We start from the raw sequence: 15178 nt of genomic DNA on the forward strand, positions 1-15178 counted from the left end.
AACTTAATCTGCACAGGTTTCTCTGTTTTCTGCTTAAATTTCTCTAACAAACAAATTGCAGCTTGCATCATTCTTCTACTACACTCTATTAAATATCACCGTTTTCTCAAACAACTGAAACTGCTTTATTAACAGAGGTGAATGCCTCTGCCAATTTTTTTTTTAGTATCAGGGGCATACCCACTTTTTGGGTATGCAGCTTCCTCTTGTTCTTCTGCTTTTCTCTTTCCTCGTATTCTGCACTTGCATTTCTAGCTCTATATGGTCTTCAGTTGAGAGCTACTCCTTCAGCATTCCAACAAATGCTCTGCAACTTCGTTGTTAACCTCTAACTCTTGAAAAAACTAACAGCACTATCTTATCACAAATCTCTTGTAATGCTTTGTCTAATCCTGTGAAATGTATGAACATATTTTCAGAGCTGATTCCAAACACTATTCATAGTGTTTAGAATCAGCTGTTACCGCATTCCGTTCTGCATCTGCAAGATATTATATTCCTTCCAGAAGTCTTGAGAATTTTTTCATCCTCAATAAATAACAGCAACAGACTAAACAAAAGTATTTTTTAAATAATGTGCCTGGTCCATGGGTTACAGTAGTGAGAATGTGTTTGATGAACATGTTAATGGGATGACTGCTGTAAGTACAAGCGGTTGTCAGTTGCCTAAGTCAAAGACTGACTATATTTTTTATTAAAAAAAAAAAAAAAACTGGTGCACTTGCCTGTATTAATGATAGGCTTATTAAATGGGTCCATAGTTAATCTTCTGTAACTGCATTTATTGTACTTGCTGAACTGATTTGTCTAAATATTTCATTGTCATTTCCAGGCTTATAGGGAATTGCTAAATCTCATTTTGCTTAAATCCAGTGATATCATTGTTATCACCATCTTCTTCCTCAGTTATTTCTCTGAGCAAACAATTTTTCTGTTAGCATTAACAAAATGTTTCCTTTTATCTTATCTGCTTAGAATATTAAATATTCCTCCATTTCTATTCAACCAATACATCATCCTCAGTTAAACATGTTTCATTAATGCTAATAATCTTTGGACCATTCAACTCCATCAAGGCTATCAGCTCCTCCTAGTTGGATACTTTTAGCCTTAGTATATAATAATAGTGCATTCCCAGCCTTTGAAATAGTCCCCATTACTACTTCACCTTTCAGCTGCAGTTTTGCTCTAATTCCTTTCCCCATGGTTACAAATTATCATCCAGAGCCTCATCCTCCCTTGTCTCATCTGTCCTAATCACTCCAGTTTCTCTGATTCATCCTTTCACTGAACCAGTCTCAAAATGTGTACTGCTTTAGTTAGATGCAAACCACATTTAACATAAAAATGTTTTGCTCCTCAAATGCATCTTAAATACTCGCATACCAAACCTGCCACTTCTTGTCCATTCTTGTTTACATGTCATTCATCTGTGATGTCTGTCTCTGTAGTGTTGTTGAAGGGACACAGCAACATCTGCTATTTAGTTAGAAAGACTTGCCCTTAATTCTTAATAGGTCATAAGGAATCTTTATTAAGAAGTGTTTTCATGGAAGATGGTTAGCTTTTCTCATTAGAAGATGACAGTCTTCTTTTCTTACACACACACACACACACAAAAACTGATTTTTCTCATCCTGCAAAACAGTCAAGTAGAACAGAATACATGCACTTAAAAGATAGTGGCTTCAAAATTGCTAACAAAATCCTGTCTCTTCAGCTTATTCCTGCAACTTCTTTAATCATGTGGACTTTGCCATCAGCATTTAATTTTCCCTTTTTTTTTTATAGTCAGAATAAAGCTCCATTGTCCATCTTGGCAAACACTCCTTACACATTTTATTCAAATCATTGAATCCTCCTTGTGTGTATGTGAATTGTTCATATGGTTTGTATTTTTTTTTGTTTTGTTTAATTGGATTGTATAACTTGTAATCCTTCCCCTTGAAGAATCTGCTAAGCTCAGCATAGTGAAACATATTGGATATTTATGCAATAAATTCTGTGAACTATAGTATTTTTTTTTTGTTTCATAGTATAGAAACATGGTATTCTAGACTCTACAGTCAAAAGATTTATTACAGGAGCCCTTTCTCTCTGCAGACCACAATTACCTTAAGCATGCTGAATATTGTACCACATTCCATTTTTCACCCACCATGCAAAAATTTCACTTTTCACTCCCTTACATGGCCCTTGTTACAGCTTCTAATTAGTGATGACCACTTATCCTGTGTGATATTTACTCTACATTTTTATGATTGATTTTTTCTCATCAAGGCTCCTTCAGTCTACAAAGTGCATTCCCTCAGTCCATCATCATTCAACATTTCACAGTTCAAGGCAGTCTTAGTTAATCACCTCTGAACCGTGTTTCCTTATCTCCAAGATATTTACTGTTTCTATAGTTGTTAGTAGCATACATGTTGAAGTTTTCTGGAAAAAACATACACTGTAGTATGAATGAAATAAATTATTAAACTGATATTTGTATATGACTGTTTTGCTATCTCAAACTAGCATTACCTGGGTACTTAAGACAAATGAATTCAACCTAAAGATCACCTCTCCATGTGAGGCACCTGTTTGTTGGTGGAAGGTACCTCCCAGTAATGGTACTAGGTACTGGCCCTTTTTGTTCTTGTTTTTCTAGGCTTTCTTTCTTGAGTCCAGACCACCACCATCATCATCACAAGGATCCAACACCTTGTTCCAAAATGGCCATGCTTGCCATGCAGTGCAACCCATGGATATCCAAAAGTTGGGGGGGGGGGTCTCGTAGTCTTGCACTACTTTGGTCTTTACTTAGGCATGGCAAAAGGCAGGTGGTCCTGGATGGTCCAGACAGGATAAGTTGGCTAGTGAGCTTGTCTGCAAGGATCAACAGTGTTAAAGTAGGTTTCCTTCCCCATGGTTTGAAGATGGGACCCAAGGCTTGCTGTGGTGCTGGTATAGTATTTGGGGTAGCCTTGGTGTGTCTCTGCTGAGCATAGTCATTGTTTATGGGAGAGTGGCTTTATGGTGACTAGGGAAATTTGGTGCGGACTTTCATTCTCTTTGAGAAATTTTTCGTTCTTAAATTTATCATCAGGCCCTCAAAAACCATTGAAACATCAACTGAAAACAAAATAAAGAAGCAAAAACCATCCGAGGCAGCAACAGACATAGCAACCTTTTCTAATATCATACTCAAATGAATAACGTCTACTTGTCCTTCATGCAACCACTATTGGAGGAATACCAATGATTTGATCTTTACACAACTTTGAACTACTCTTGAGGAGTAATATTGGAATGGGATCTTGATGTTCCTATGATATCTGCTCCAAAATGAGACACACCAAGGCTACCCCAAATACTATACCAGCACCACAGCAAGCCTTGGGTCCCATCTTCAAACCATGGGGAAGGAAACCTACTTTAACACTGTTGATCCTTGCAGCTATAAGGAGAATACTCATATGTAGGGATGGTTCCCACCAAGAATATCATCCCTGCTTTAAACACATCTAAACCACCATGAAAGCAGGATATCTAAATGGGTCAGTTAGGCACTGCATCCTGAATTCTTTGTGTTGCTTAAATGCCAAAACTATGGTCATTCTGAAAGTACCTGTTGCATCTGTGCTCAACATTGCAGTAAAGATCACGAGAACAAAGATTGTAAGATCAAAACACAAAAATACTCTACTTGTGAGAGAGAATCACTCTCTACCCACCCCCGTGCATTCCAGAGGTGGAAGGATGAAAAGGAGATCCAAAAATTAAAAAAACTGAGCAATAGCATCCCATACCAGAGCAAAGAGGCAGTGTAACACAACAATTGCAACAACCAGTGATAAACTCTCTTACATTAAGAAGGTAGCTGTAAAGAAAGTGTTAGTGGAGATGTTGACATGTATGTTAATCCCACCTTCTCATAACATTCTTGAATGGCAAGATTTGCTTGCTGTAGAGCACATAAAGAAGAAAAATTGATAAGAGTTCACTCCTGAGGACATTCATAAATAACATGTCATAACCTACTAATTAAAAAAAATAATGGTATGTGGTGCACATACCATTATTTTTTTTAATTAGTAGGTTATGATCCTCTGTGGTGCACAGAGGATCAAAGATATCTCCATAACCTTTAATAAATGGATACTTCCATTCCCTCAGAAGATAAAATGATTAATATACGTAGTGCCCTAAAGGGAGTCTAATTTGAAAATGTCTTGGATATTTTACGTGATGATGAAAAAGAAATGAACAATGGCCATTCACAATTCTCCAAAATTAAGATCCAAGACTAGTGAAAACAAAACCTCTCAACATAGGAAGCCAGATGATACCACAAAAGAGAGAACAAAAATTTCTGTAATGGAATTGTTGTGGTCATTAAAGCATTGAATGCTGACATCAAGACTCTTGCAGAAGTATAAACCAGTCTGCTTTTGCCTTCAGGAAACACTTGAAACGTGGTGATAATCAGGCATTACAAAATATAGCCATTGTTGATGAGGACAGGATGGACCTGCCCATGGAATAGTTGCCATCCTTGTGGACAGCTATACACCCTTCCAACAAGTCCCACTTAACACAAATGTGGATGCAGTTGCCATCCAACTCTGTTGGATTTCTTATATAACAATATGCTGCATCATCTACTTACCTTCTACTGCAGGTATGTCTCAGAATGACCTCGATGATATCATATTGCATTAACTAACCCCTTTACTTTTAATGGAGAGATTTGAACAATACAACATACTGTGGGATAGAGTCTGAACTATAGAAGAAGAGTTGAGTCTATACTTGACAACAATAACCTCTCTCTCTCTCTTAAAACACAGGAAGCAACACTTTCCATATGTCTAATTAAACATTCACTGCCATTGACATAGCTATCTGCTTACCCTTCCATTTTCCCACTCTTTAAGTGGGAAACTGATAACTTATTTTGGAGTGATCATTCCCCTGATAAATATATTTTTTAACATGGGCAACTGTGTATGTACTATGTTGTTTTCTTTGTTGAATGAGACTGAGAGACTGAATAATCTTTGTATAGATTTGAGCAGTAGTCTTTCTATCTATTAAGGATGTCCATTGGATCAGTAAGAATACGATTGCTGACATCAGCTATACTTGAATACTTTGGTTTAAATTTTCTTTTCCATTTATATTTATATTTATATCAACAGTATATAATTGAAATAATGTCAATTTTATGACAAAAAAACTTCTTTCAGGCAATACTCTTTTATTATCAACAATATTTGTATCAAGAAGCCAATTAACTATCCTTTCTCAATTTCAACAGTAATTTGTCTTGCAACATTCTATCAAATATGTTTTAGAATATCCAGGAGGGGGGGGTATTCATCTCTGTCTAATACATCTGTTAATCTAACCAGGTTACTGAAGTAATGTGCCCTTTAACAAACCCATGCTGCCTATAAGAAAGATTTATATATTCTCGTGAATCTAATTTTCTGTTCTATCTCTGACCAGTCTTTCAAACGTTTTCACCACACATGATATACAAACTGATATACTAATAGTTTACTGGAACTAATTTTGATTCTCTTATATAGCAAAACCAGTTTCCCTTCCACTCTTCAGGGATTGTTCATGTTGCCAGATACTTGAACACCCAAGCGACTTCTGATTACAATGGGACACTGGATCACAGAAGCAAAGGACTAATATATTTTATTGTAGCAAAATGTGCTTTAAGGTTTTTACATGAAAATAGGCTAGAGAGTTAACTTATAAATTCAGCTAAGTCGCTAAAATAATAATTTGATTTTAGGAATTAACAAGTTCACCAAGAAGTTACGCAGTCCAGATGTCATACCTAATAACGAATTATTGGACTTCTTGTCTAGAGTTCCAGACAATGATGAAAAAGTAAGCAAAAATTAGTTTTTTCATGTCTTTATTTAAATTTGTATAATTCACTGAAATATTAAAAAGAAAAAAAAAATAGATTAACTACAATGTATATATGTAACTAATTCTGAGACTTGGCTGTCAAAATTATAATTAATCTTGAATCTTGTTTTCTGTAAATGCTGAAGTTTCTTGAATTCAAAACATTACTTCAAAGTTATATCCACTCAAATTCTGGTCTAATTAAGGTCAGCTGTGAAAACGAATGGCAGGAACTTCAGAAAAATATCCACAGTTGTTCTTTCTCATGATTTATATTGCAGCCTGGGCACTATCTAATAGGCTGTGAATGTCGTTTTAGTAGTGGATGAATTTTATCACTATTAGAGGTCTGAAGTAGCCTGAATAAGTTCCATGTCTGATATCTAGAGTTGAGTTTCTTGATAATCTAAAACTTTGCTCATGAACTGTACTAATACAACATATAAGGTTTACTTATATGTATTAAACCTTATGTTAGTAGGATACTTATTGCTTATATATATTTTATGCAATGGATTTACTTGACTATCCTGGCATAATAGAAGAAAACTTGAATGACTAAAACAGAGTAATATCAATATAGAAAAAAGTTATCTTGAATGAATGACTGACTTCATCTTCCTGAAGACTTCATTGGATGCATAATATGGAAGTGAAAAAAAGAAATATACAAATATCATGTTAACTCTGGGTATGATCTTGCATACGCTAAAGTTAGATGGCTGTGGAGTAACAGAGGTTATAGCTTAGGTTAGTGTTAAGATGGACTGGATTGAGAATTTCTGTTAATGCAACAATTCTTCTCTTAAAGTCATCATAGCATCTAAAAACGTGTCCTGATTTATTCTAGATCATTGGGTGAGTGGTAGAATCTTCATTGTCAGGTTTAGCAGAATGTGATTCAATAGACCAGTGGTTCTAGTTCTGCCATAAGTATCTCTCATATGCTCCTCTCTATGCAGTTCAATAGATTTTTCCATCTAACCAAACTATAGTGCACTGCAGTTACACCAAAGACTGTAAACACCTGGATATTTTAAACTGTCATGTTTTGGTTATGCCATACCAAGCAAGGAATGGAGTTTGGTTAGAGGAGCAAAAAAAAAAGTGCAGGTTTTATATTTTTTAAGAATTCCAGCTAATTTGGGTGGAACAATTGATATACAGAAGAGAGAACTCTTTACATTATTATATTAAATATCGTGAGCTGGAGGATTAAACAGGATCTTATTAGTCTGTTTACGATAATGGATGTGTAATGATGAGATTACACATCATTACACATCCATTATCGTAATGATGTGTAATGATGAGATTGCACATGAAGGTTTCAGGTATGTGTGGATTTTCTGTAAATAGATATCTTCAGTTTTTCTGACTTGTAAGTTTGACATCCAGTTACAAAAGAGAATTATTAGCTTCCAGCTCTGCAGTAAAATTGTATTCTAGGGTATTCATAGTTGAGATGGTTCCAGAACTCTTGAAGGGAATTTGGACTATGGCTCCAAATTAAGAAAATGTCATCTATGTAACTTTTTTCATAATCTTGCATTTTAATTGGAAGGAGATGGCTTCTTTTTTTTTTTTTTATATCCTTGAAGGCTTCTGAATGTATATTTGCCAATATAGGAGATAGTGTCCCATGATCAAGCCAAAGTTCTGTTTGTAAATGCTCTTCTTAAATAGGAAGTAACCAGAATTTATGCAATGAGTCAGAAGTGATATAACTTTTTTTTTTTAGGTAGCTTGTCTTTTTAAAGAACTATTAGTTCTTTAACCAAAAGTATATACAACATTCTGAAGTAAACTTGAACAACAGAAAATCATCTTAAGATCTAATAATAATGATTAGTTACATTGCATCTTATCTGGACCAAAATTCTGCAGTTAAGAAAAACATCATTTCTTAACTGCATCTGGGCTTCTCTTGAAAGAAACAATTCCTTATCCTGAAAACCCCTTTTCTCTTACAAAAATCTTGAAAATAACTGTAGATTTCCTATCGTAGTAAGGGATATGAAAAGTTCAAGCTTGGACAATAAAATTGTTACTATTCAAATGAAACATTTAATATCTGGTAAGCATTTTTTCTCACTTCACTTATCAAGTTCCAAATTTCTTTTAATTTCTTTCACAACTGTTATTTCAGCTAGCTTTTTAATATAACAGCTAAAATCTTATGTCTTTTACACACTCTGGTTTCCACTTCAATTATGAAGTGAGACAAGCCACCGCCATCATGTAATATCTTCCCAGCACTTGGCTTGAAAGTGGCAAAAGCTCGCACTTTCAGTGAAGTAAGCCTTTTTAACTTATGCGGTATTTTAAACATATGGAGACATTAGACTATAATACTTATTTTGGACAGACTAACTTACAAGCTACTATGTTCACTATATGTTATACTTCTACTCATTTCATTAAAAATTGATACCAAACACATGATATATTAACAAGTTGCAACTATAAATAAAACAGTTAATTTAGCAATTTTATCACAATATAAATGCACTAGAACAGAAACTTGTAATTTGAAACAGAAAACTCAAGTTTACACTAATTCACATAAACAAAAAATACTGTAGAACATATGTGTATATACACTGATGATTTACAGTATGATTAAAGGTTTATATAGCAGAATAATTAACTATTAATAACCATAGTAGCATTGTTCATCTTTTGTGTGCTGCTCCTTACAACATTTTGGACTTGATTACACTGGATGTTGTAGGTCATTTAAAGTTGATATAACTAGTGGTTGTATCTGATTCTCTGGAGTCTATTATCATTCACTGGTCCAAATATTTTTCTAAGGATTTTCTTTTCAAAAGCTGAAATCTGATTCTCCACTCTTGCCAAAAAATATCCAGATTTCACATCTATAGGTAACAACTGGATGAATTATCAATTTATCCATTTTTACTTTAGTCTTCCAATGAATATTTTTTGAACTGAGTATACACATGGGAGAGAGAAAGAATAGAAAGCCTAATTACCTCTCTTTATTCAATTCTGCACTTCCACCATCTCATTTGGTTGGCTGGTGATCATTACACCTAAATATTTAATTTGTTTTGCTTTTTTTTTTTGATTTCCCAATTTTCACACTTGTATCACTTAACTGATTCTGATTGATGTTAATCATTATTTTGGTTTTTTGATTAATTATTAGTCCTATATCTTGTGCTGATTTTTCTAATTCCAAATACATTTCTTCTGTTTCTGTTCTTGACACGATTGTAATGTCATCTGCATATGCTACGATCTGCATTGAAAATTGTTTATTCGAGTATCTTTAGTATCTACTAGCAAGGATTGAATAACGTATTCCAAAGCTAAGTTGGAGCCAGACCATCTCCTTGTTTTAATCCTTGAGTTATTGGAAGGGGATCTGTTAAATCATTTTGTATTTTAACCTGAATTTTCCATTAGACTTGTAAGATCTTACTAGCTTATCTGATATTGTAAAGCATGTCATAATCTCATATAATTTTACTATGTGAATGCTGTCATATGCTTGTTGGAAATCAACAAAAATTTGAATATTTATATCAAATTCCCAAAACTTTCTTTTAATAATTGCTAACTATATGTATTTGATTAATTGTGGATTTGCCTTTCTTGAAATTTCCTTGGTAGACACCAATTCTCAATAAATGGGTTTAATCTGTTCTTCAAAATAGAGGTAAATATTTTGTATGCTGTACATAACAGAGAAATGCCTTTATAATTTCCATATACCATTTTATCATTCTTCTTGTGTATCAGGCTCTTTCTTACCTGGGAGATAGTCAAGGGGTGTTTTTAGTATCAGACTGTGTATGATAAATCAAGTAGGAGATGGATGAGTAGCATTATTAAGTGAGGGTTGCAGAAAAAGTTGTGGAGTATATAAAGAGAAAGGTGATCAGCAAACTCATGACCAGAGCAAGATATGGCAAGAAGAGTGACCTACATGGCAAGGAAGACAAAAGCAGATTATGAAAGGGAAATTATCTGAAAAAGCCAAAGAAAATCCTAGAGTTCTTTAGCTGGCTTCCATAAATTAAGGAACAAAGAGAAAAATCATAACTCAAACTGTATGATGAATTTTTATGCAATTCGGTGAAAAGCAGTATATGAGATGTGAAAGAAATACTTCAAATATTACTAAAGAATCATAAGGCTTCGTTTTGGTGATGTTAAATTACATAGGGAAAGGGGATACTAGATCCAATATTATTTCAAAACAATGTTTGTAGAAGCTATGAAAGTTTAGTAAGTTGACCTGAGAGCTTATGAGAATACAATAGAGTTGCTTTAGTTTGCACACTACTTAAGACTTGCTTACTTACGAAACTGTCATAGTTTCTACAAACATTCAGCTTTGAAATAATGTTGGATCTAGTATCCACTTTGCCTATGTAATTTTACATTGCTGAAATGAAGCCTTATGGCTCTTCCTTAGTACTGAATGAGAGTTTTTGCTCTCTTAAGGTTTCTTCCTGGTTTCTGAAGAGAACCAACCAGTTTGAAAGAGCTGTCAGGCCAGTGAAGCCTTTATCAAATGCACTAATAAAAGGCGAATATATTGATGCTTAGGCAGCACTCATTTACTAGATTGTATTCTAGTAAGCTCTCAGGTCAACTTACGAAACTTTCATAGTTTCCACAAACATTCAGCTTTGAAATAATGTTGGATCTAGTATCCACTTTGCCTATGTACCCTCAAATATTGTAAATAAAGTTAAGTGGGTACATGAAGACAATGGTCAAAAACAAGGGATCAAAATGAAATTGTCAAAGTGCCTCAAGAAAGAGTATGGTCCCACCTCACAGCAATACAGCACTCAAAATGATGTTTCATACTGTTTATAATGGTGTCCAGGAGCCCATTTGTTAATAATAACCATTGCTCCTGCAAAACTCTCCCAAGTCCCTCAAGGTTTTGGGGAGGTGGAGTTTGAGAGAGAGCACCAACATGTCTACTTAGAGCTTCCCAGACATTCTCAATAGGATTAAGGTCAGGAGACCTGTTTGGCCAGTCCACATGTACGAATAGTCTCTTTGTGAAGATATTGTTCCATGAGCTTTACTCAGTGAGGACCATTATCATCTTGTAGACCCAATGAGATGCCTCCCCAAACCATCACACTACCTCCACCATAAGTCTCCCTTTCATGGATATTAGAGGAATGATGTGTCCATGGTGCACTCCACACGTAGTGGTGAGCCCACAGCCATGCCTTCTTTTTGTAGGTAGAAATTATTTTGCCATACAAAATATCCAGAGCAAAGTACATGAGAAAAAGAGGGCTGTAATACTGGGAGGCATCATATCATTGGTAGGTAGGAATATTCATAAGGCAGTTATATCAAAGCTGACTAATAAATCTTCATTGTGGAGTGTGATAAACATCACATTCAACAAAGTTTATGAAATGTGTATTTTTTATGGAGGAGGGAGAAAGACCTACCAATTCCTTAAGTGTGGGCTAGTTTCCTAGTGATAGTTGAAACTCAATTCTTTTGACTAAGGGTCCCAGTGGTGCATTAACTTTGTGTGTTTATAGCCAGCCATAAATTCTGGGAGCACAGGCATAATGCTGTAATGGCTTTTTAACTATTTCCTCTGATCAAGTATTCATTGACTAATTCTGTTGTTTTCTTTTTGATACAGTTTATAGGATTGAAATTAACTGGTATGTCTTATGATTGAATACCAATTGGTTCATTTTCCAAGATAAGCTGTCCAATCATGAATGACAGTATCGTTACTTTTATCAGTGTTGGTAATAATGATATCACCAGAGGTCAGGGCTAGTGTAAATGGTTAACAAAGTAGTTATACTTTAACATACTTATTTGTAGTATTATGTAGTTTGCCTTGTTGTTTTGATGACCTTAATATAGAGGTTGAAACATCAAGTGTTATTTTCTTAATTGTAAGTAAAAATAAGTGCTCTAACACGTGTATTTGTCTTCATAAATTTTACCTAATGAATGCTGTTCGCAGTGTAAGAAAGAAAATTCTCAAGTACTATTTGGTTAAAGACTGCTTACATCACACTGAGTGTTAATAGTTAAGTTGTACATACACATTTTATTTTTTATGTATTATGTACATGTTTATTATTCACCTTTAATAGATACTATTTAGATAATCTTTCTTCTTCTCACAGGTCGAATATAGAGATCTAAGGCCTTTGCTTGTTCCTACTACAGATGTAGACAGAAAAAGGAAAAAGAAAGTTAATTGACTTATGTGGAAGAAAAAAATTTTCTTGTAATTTTGACTTGCCATCCATCATTTCCAGCCAGGTGCTTCAGAGGACCATCCTGTTGGTGCACTCAGTACCAGTATATGCATTTTGTCAGTATTCAATACACATGAAAGGTATCTTAACTTTCAAAACTTTGTACAGATTTGCCTCTTCAAACCTTAAATTTCATTCCACTGTCAACGAGTTACAAGAAAATGGAAAAAAAGTTCCAGCAGTCCTATTCTGTGATTTTTCTAAACTGTTTTATTCCACTTTGTGATATCTTCAAATTCATCATGTTTAGATATCACCATTAGTACTCATTTTAAACTACTATTTATTTAATTTTGTTTTGTTTATTTGTTCTGTGGTGTTTTGAGTACTTAAATCCCCCAACCAGCCAAAATTATCAGTTATTCCAATTTATCAGTTTCCATTGTGCCTCTTCCTTCCTTCAGCCTTTTCCTAGCAGGTAAGAATATCTAGTCACTAAGTGGTTCTTAGAGTGATTTTTATAGTTAATATATAGGTAGTAAATGGTAGTTTATTGCCATTAAAGGCATGAACTTGTTAACTGTACAAAGTTATTTTTATACTTCAAGTGCTGTGGCCATGCATGATTGTAAAAATGTGGGAGCAGAAGTGTATTCATATAGAAACTAGGCAATAATGTTCCATTTGATTGGTCTGTCTTCTGTTTAAATTATGTGAATGCAAATCATTTGGATGCAGCAACGATGCATTTCTAAAATGCTCTGTATATGTATGTATATATGTACATTGAACTATGAATTGTTAATTTTGATTATGTATTTTACTGTGTAAATGTTTTTTAGATTGTTCATTTGGCTGTGATTTCCAGGGCAGCAGAATTTTGAATGTAATTTTTATTTAGTGTTGAGATAATTTCTTCAAAGCTTGAGAGATGGAAATGTACAAGTGAATTATGTTGGTAATCATTTATGTGATCCAACTTTTATGTTGTCAACTATGTAAATACCTCTGATTGTAAAAGATGTAAGTAGTTTGTTGAATATTTTGTATTAATCTTAACCATTAACTAGTATTGTGCAATTTTAGCATTTTTATTTAATTACTTCATTAGTGTTGATTAGTAGTTTATAACAAGCTTAATGACTTGACAGTACATTATCAAGTACTACCTCAACATTTTAACTTAAAATGTTTTTAAAAACATTTTAACTTTTTTTTTCCTCTGAAAATATTACAAAATGAAATTTGGAGTTAATATCAGTGTAAATTAAAGAAAAATCACACATTTTCTATATTTAAGATATTTTTATTGCTAAGAAACCTTTCTTCCATTTTATCATTTGTGCATTTCATAATCAGAATACTAAGATTTAAAGTTGGAAGAAACTGGTTATCCAATTTTCATAAGATAACTAGTTTCTTAAAACTGGTAGATTTTCCTCTTGTGGAAATTTTATTCTTAAATATAAGGACTGCTGCTCATGGTAAATGGCTGATTTCTCTAAACAAACCACAGAATATAAGAAAATCTTTTTTAACTAATGGAACTGTTTTATCCATTATATTTTCAGAGAATACTCATCTTAAATATCTTGTTCAAATTAGATAGAAATAATCTAAGTGTATATATGGATTAAAGGGATATATTATGCTTCAGTAATTAAAATTATTATTGAAATATTTCAAGTCTCATTTTTTAAAATCCAGTGTTAAAATTTTTCAGATTCCAGTTTGTATCATTACTGTAATACCTCATTCAAGATTTCATTGTTAACTGTGTGGATGGGTGGGTCTGGATGCACATGTGTGCTTTGTGCATGTACAAAGCAATCCTCAAAATTGTTTTCCCAATTGCCTCAATATATAGTTGATAAATATACTGAATCTAAAATTGACACATTCAGTTTATAAAATTAGATTTAACCCTTCCCAACCATACAAAAGCTGGCTGGAGAACATATTCAGTTGACTGACAATTGAATATGCTGGCTATAATTTCAACAGCACAGAGTCCAGTAATGCTTTGTTTATAGTGTGATCTATATACAGTAGGGGGGGAGTTGTCATTTGTTTAATATTCTGTTTTTCCAAGTTTTTAGAAAATTCATTTCTATATATAGAAAATGGGAGGTGCTGTATTAAAATTAATATTTCATCATTACTCTTTGATATGTACAGGGGTGTGGTGCAGGACATTATGATAGTACTACTCACTTATTTATGTTCACATTATCACTCACTTTCTATCAGTTTTTGTCTAAATTAATCTGTTAATTGTGAAGCCTGTAACATTGTCAGACATCAGACTGTTTTGCTATCCTTTCTTCTGCCATTCTGTTTAAGTGACCATACCACATTAGATTAGTTCACACATTCTCAAATGTCAAGTTTCATTTTAATATCTTCATTCCAAATGATTTTGCCATTGATTTCATCCTCTTGAATTCAGAATTCTCGTGTGGTCCAATTTTAACAAAACAGAGATCCAAAAGTTAATGGCTTTAAATGCTCTTATTCCATATATAAGTTTATTCATCTGGCTGCTTACCATACCAGCTTTGCTTATTCTGTTTTTACATTTCATGTTGGAAGTTTAATGAAGTAAAACAGTACTGGGAAAGGATTAAAAATATTTAATTCTTCCAATATTTCATCTCATTTTTTTTTTTTTAATGTGTATTTATCCTACACATGAGAGTTACAAGAACCTATAGCACATCAGTGCCATGTGTGATAGATGAGGGTTGAGAAAGACATTTTGTCTTTCTCAACCCTCATTTTGTTGACATTCTTAGAGAGCTGTAGGTTGAAATTGTTGGGAAACACATCATGAGGAGGGCTATTCCAGAGGGGGAGAGAGATATATATAAATGAGAAAGAGGAGAAGCAGGTTTGATGAGTTTGCAATTGTACTGTAAAGAGATGTTGGAGAATGATGATTGCCAATTCACTAGAGCAACGATCATGGAAGTATCTGTAGAAGAAACAGCACCGAAACATTGCGTCTGTGAGGCAGGGGT

At 33.8% G+C, this 15178-nt stretch overlaps 1 protein-coding gene across 5 annotated transcripts in view; it reads left to right on the forward strand.

The window, feature by feature from the left end:
- The window catches only part of Mctp (multiple C2 domain and transmembrane region protein), a 642744-nt gene extending 628904 nt beyond the window's left edge, over window positions 1–13840 (forward strand). For all 5 annotated transcript variants that reach the window (XM_090402333.1, XM_090402331.1, XM_090402329.1 and 2 more), the window contains 2 exons: window positions 5798–5895; window positions 12084–13840. In XM_090402333.1, the coding sequence (XP_090258459.1) occupies window positions 5798–5895; window positions 12084–12161 (176 nt within the window). In that variant the 3' untranslated portion in view covers window positions 12162–13840. The remainder of the gene's footprint in view (window positions 1–5797; window positions 5896–12083) is intronic.
- The last annotated feature ends 1338 nt before the right edge of the window (window positions 13841–15178 follow it).

This window comes from Typopeltis vanoorti, chromosome 13 (genome assembly GCF_054136105.1).
Source record: "Typopeltis vanoorti isolate ZY-2024b chromosome 13, IOZ_Tvanoo_1.0, whole genome shotgun sequence".
Taxonomy (NCBI): Eukaryota; Metazoa; Arthropoda; class Arachnida; order Uropygi; family Thelyphonidae; genus Typopeltis; species Typopeltis vanoorti.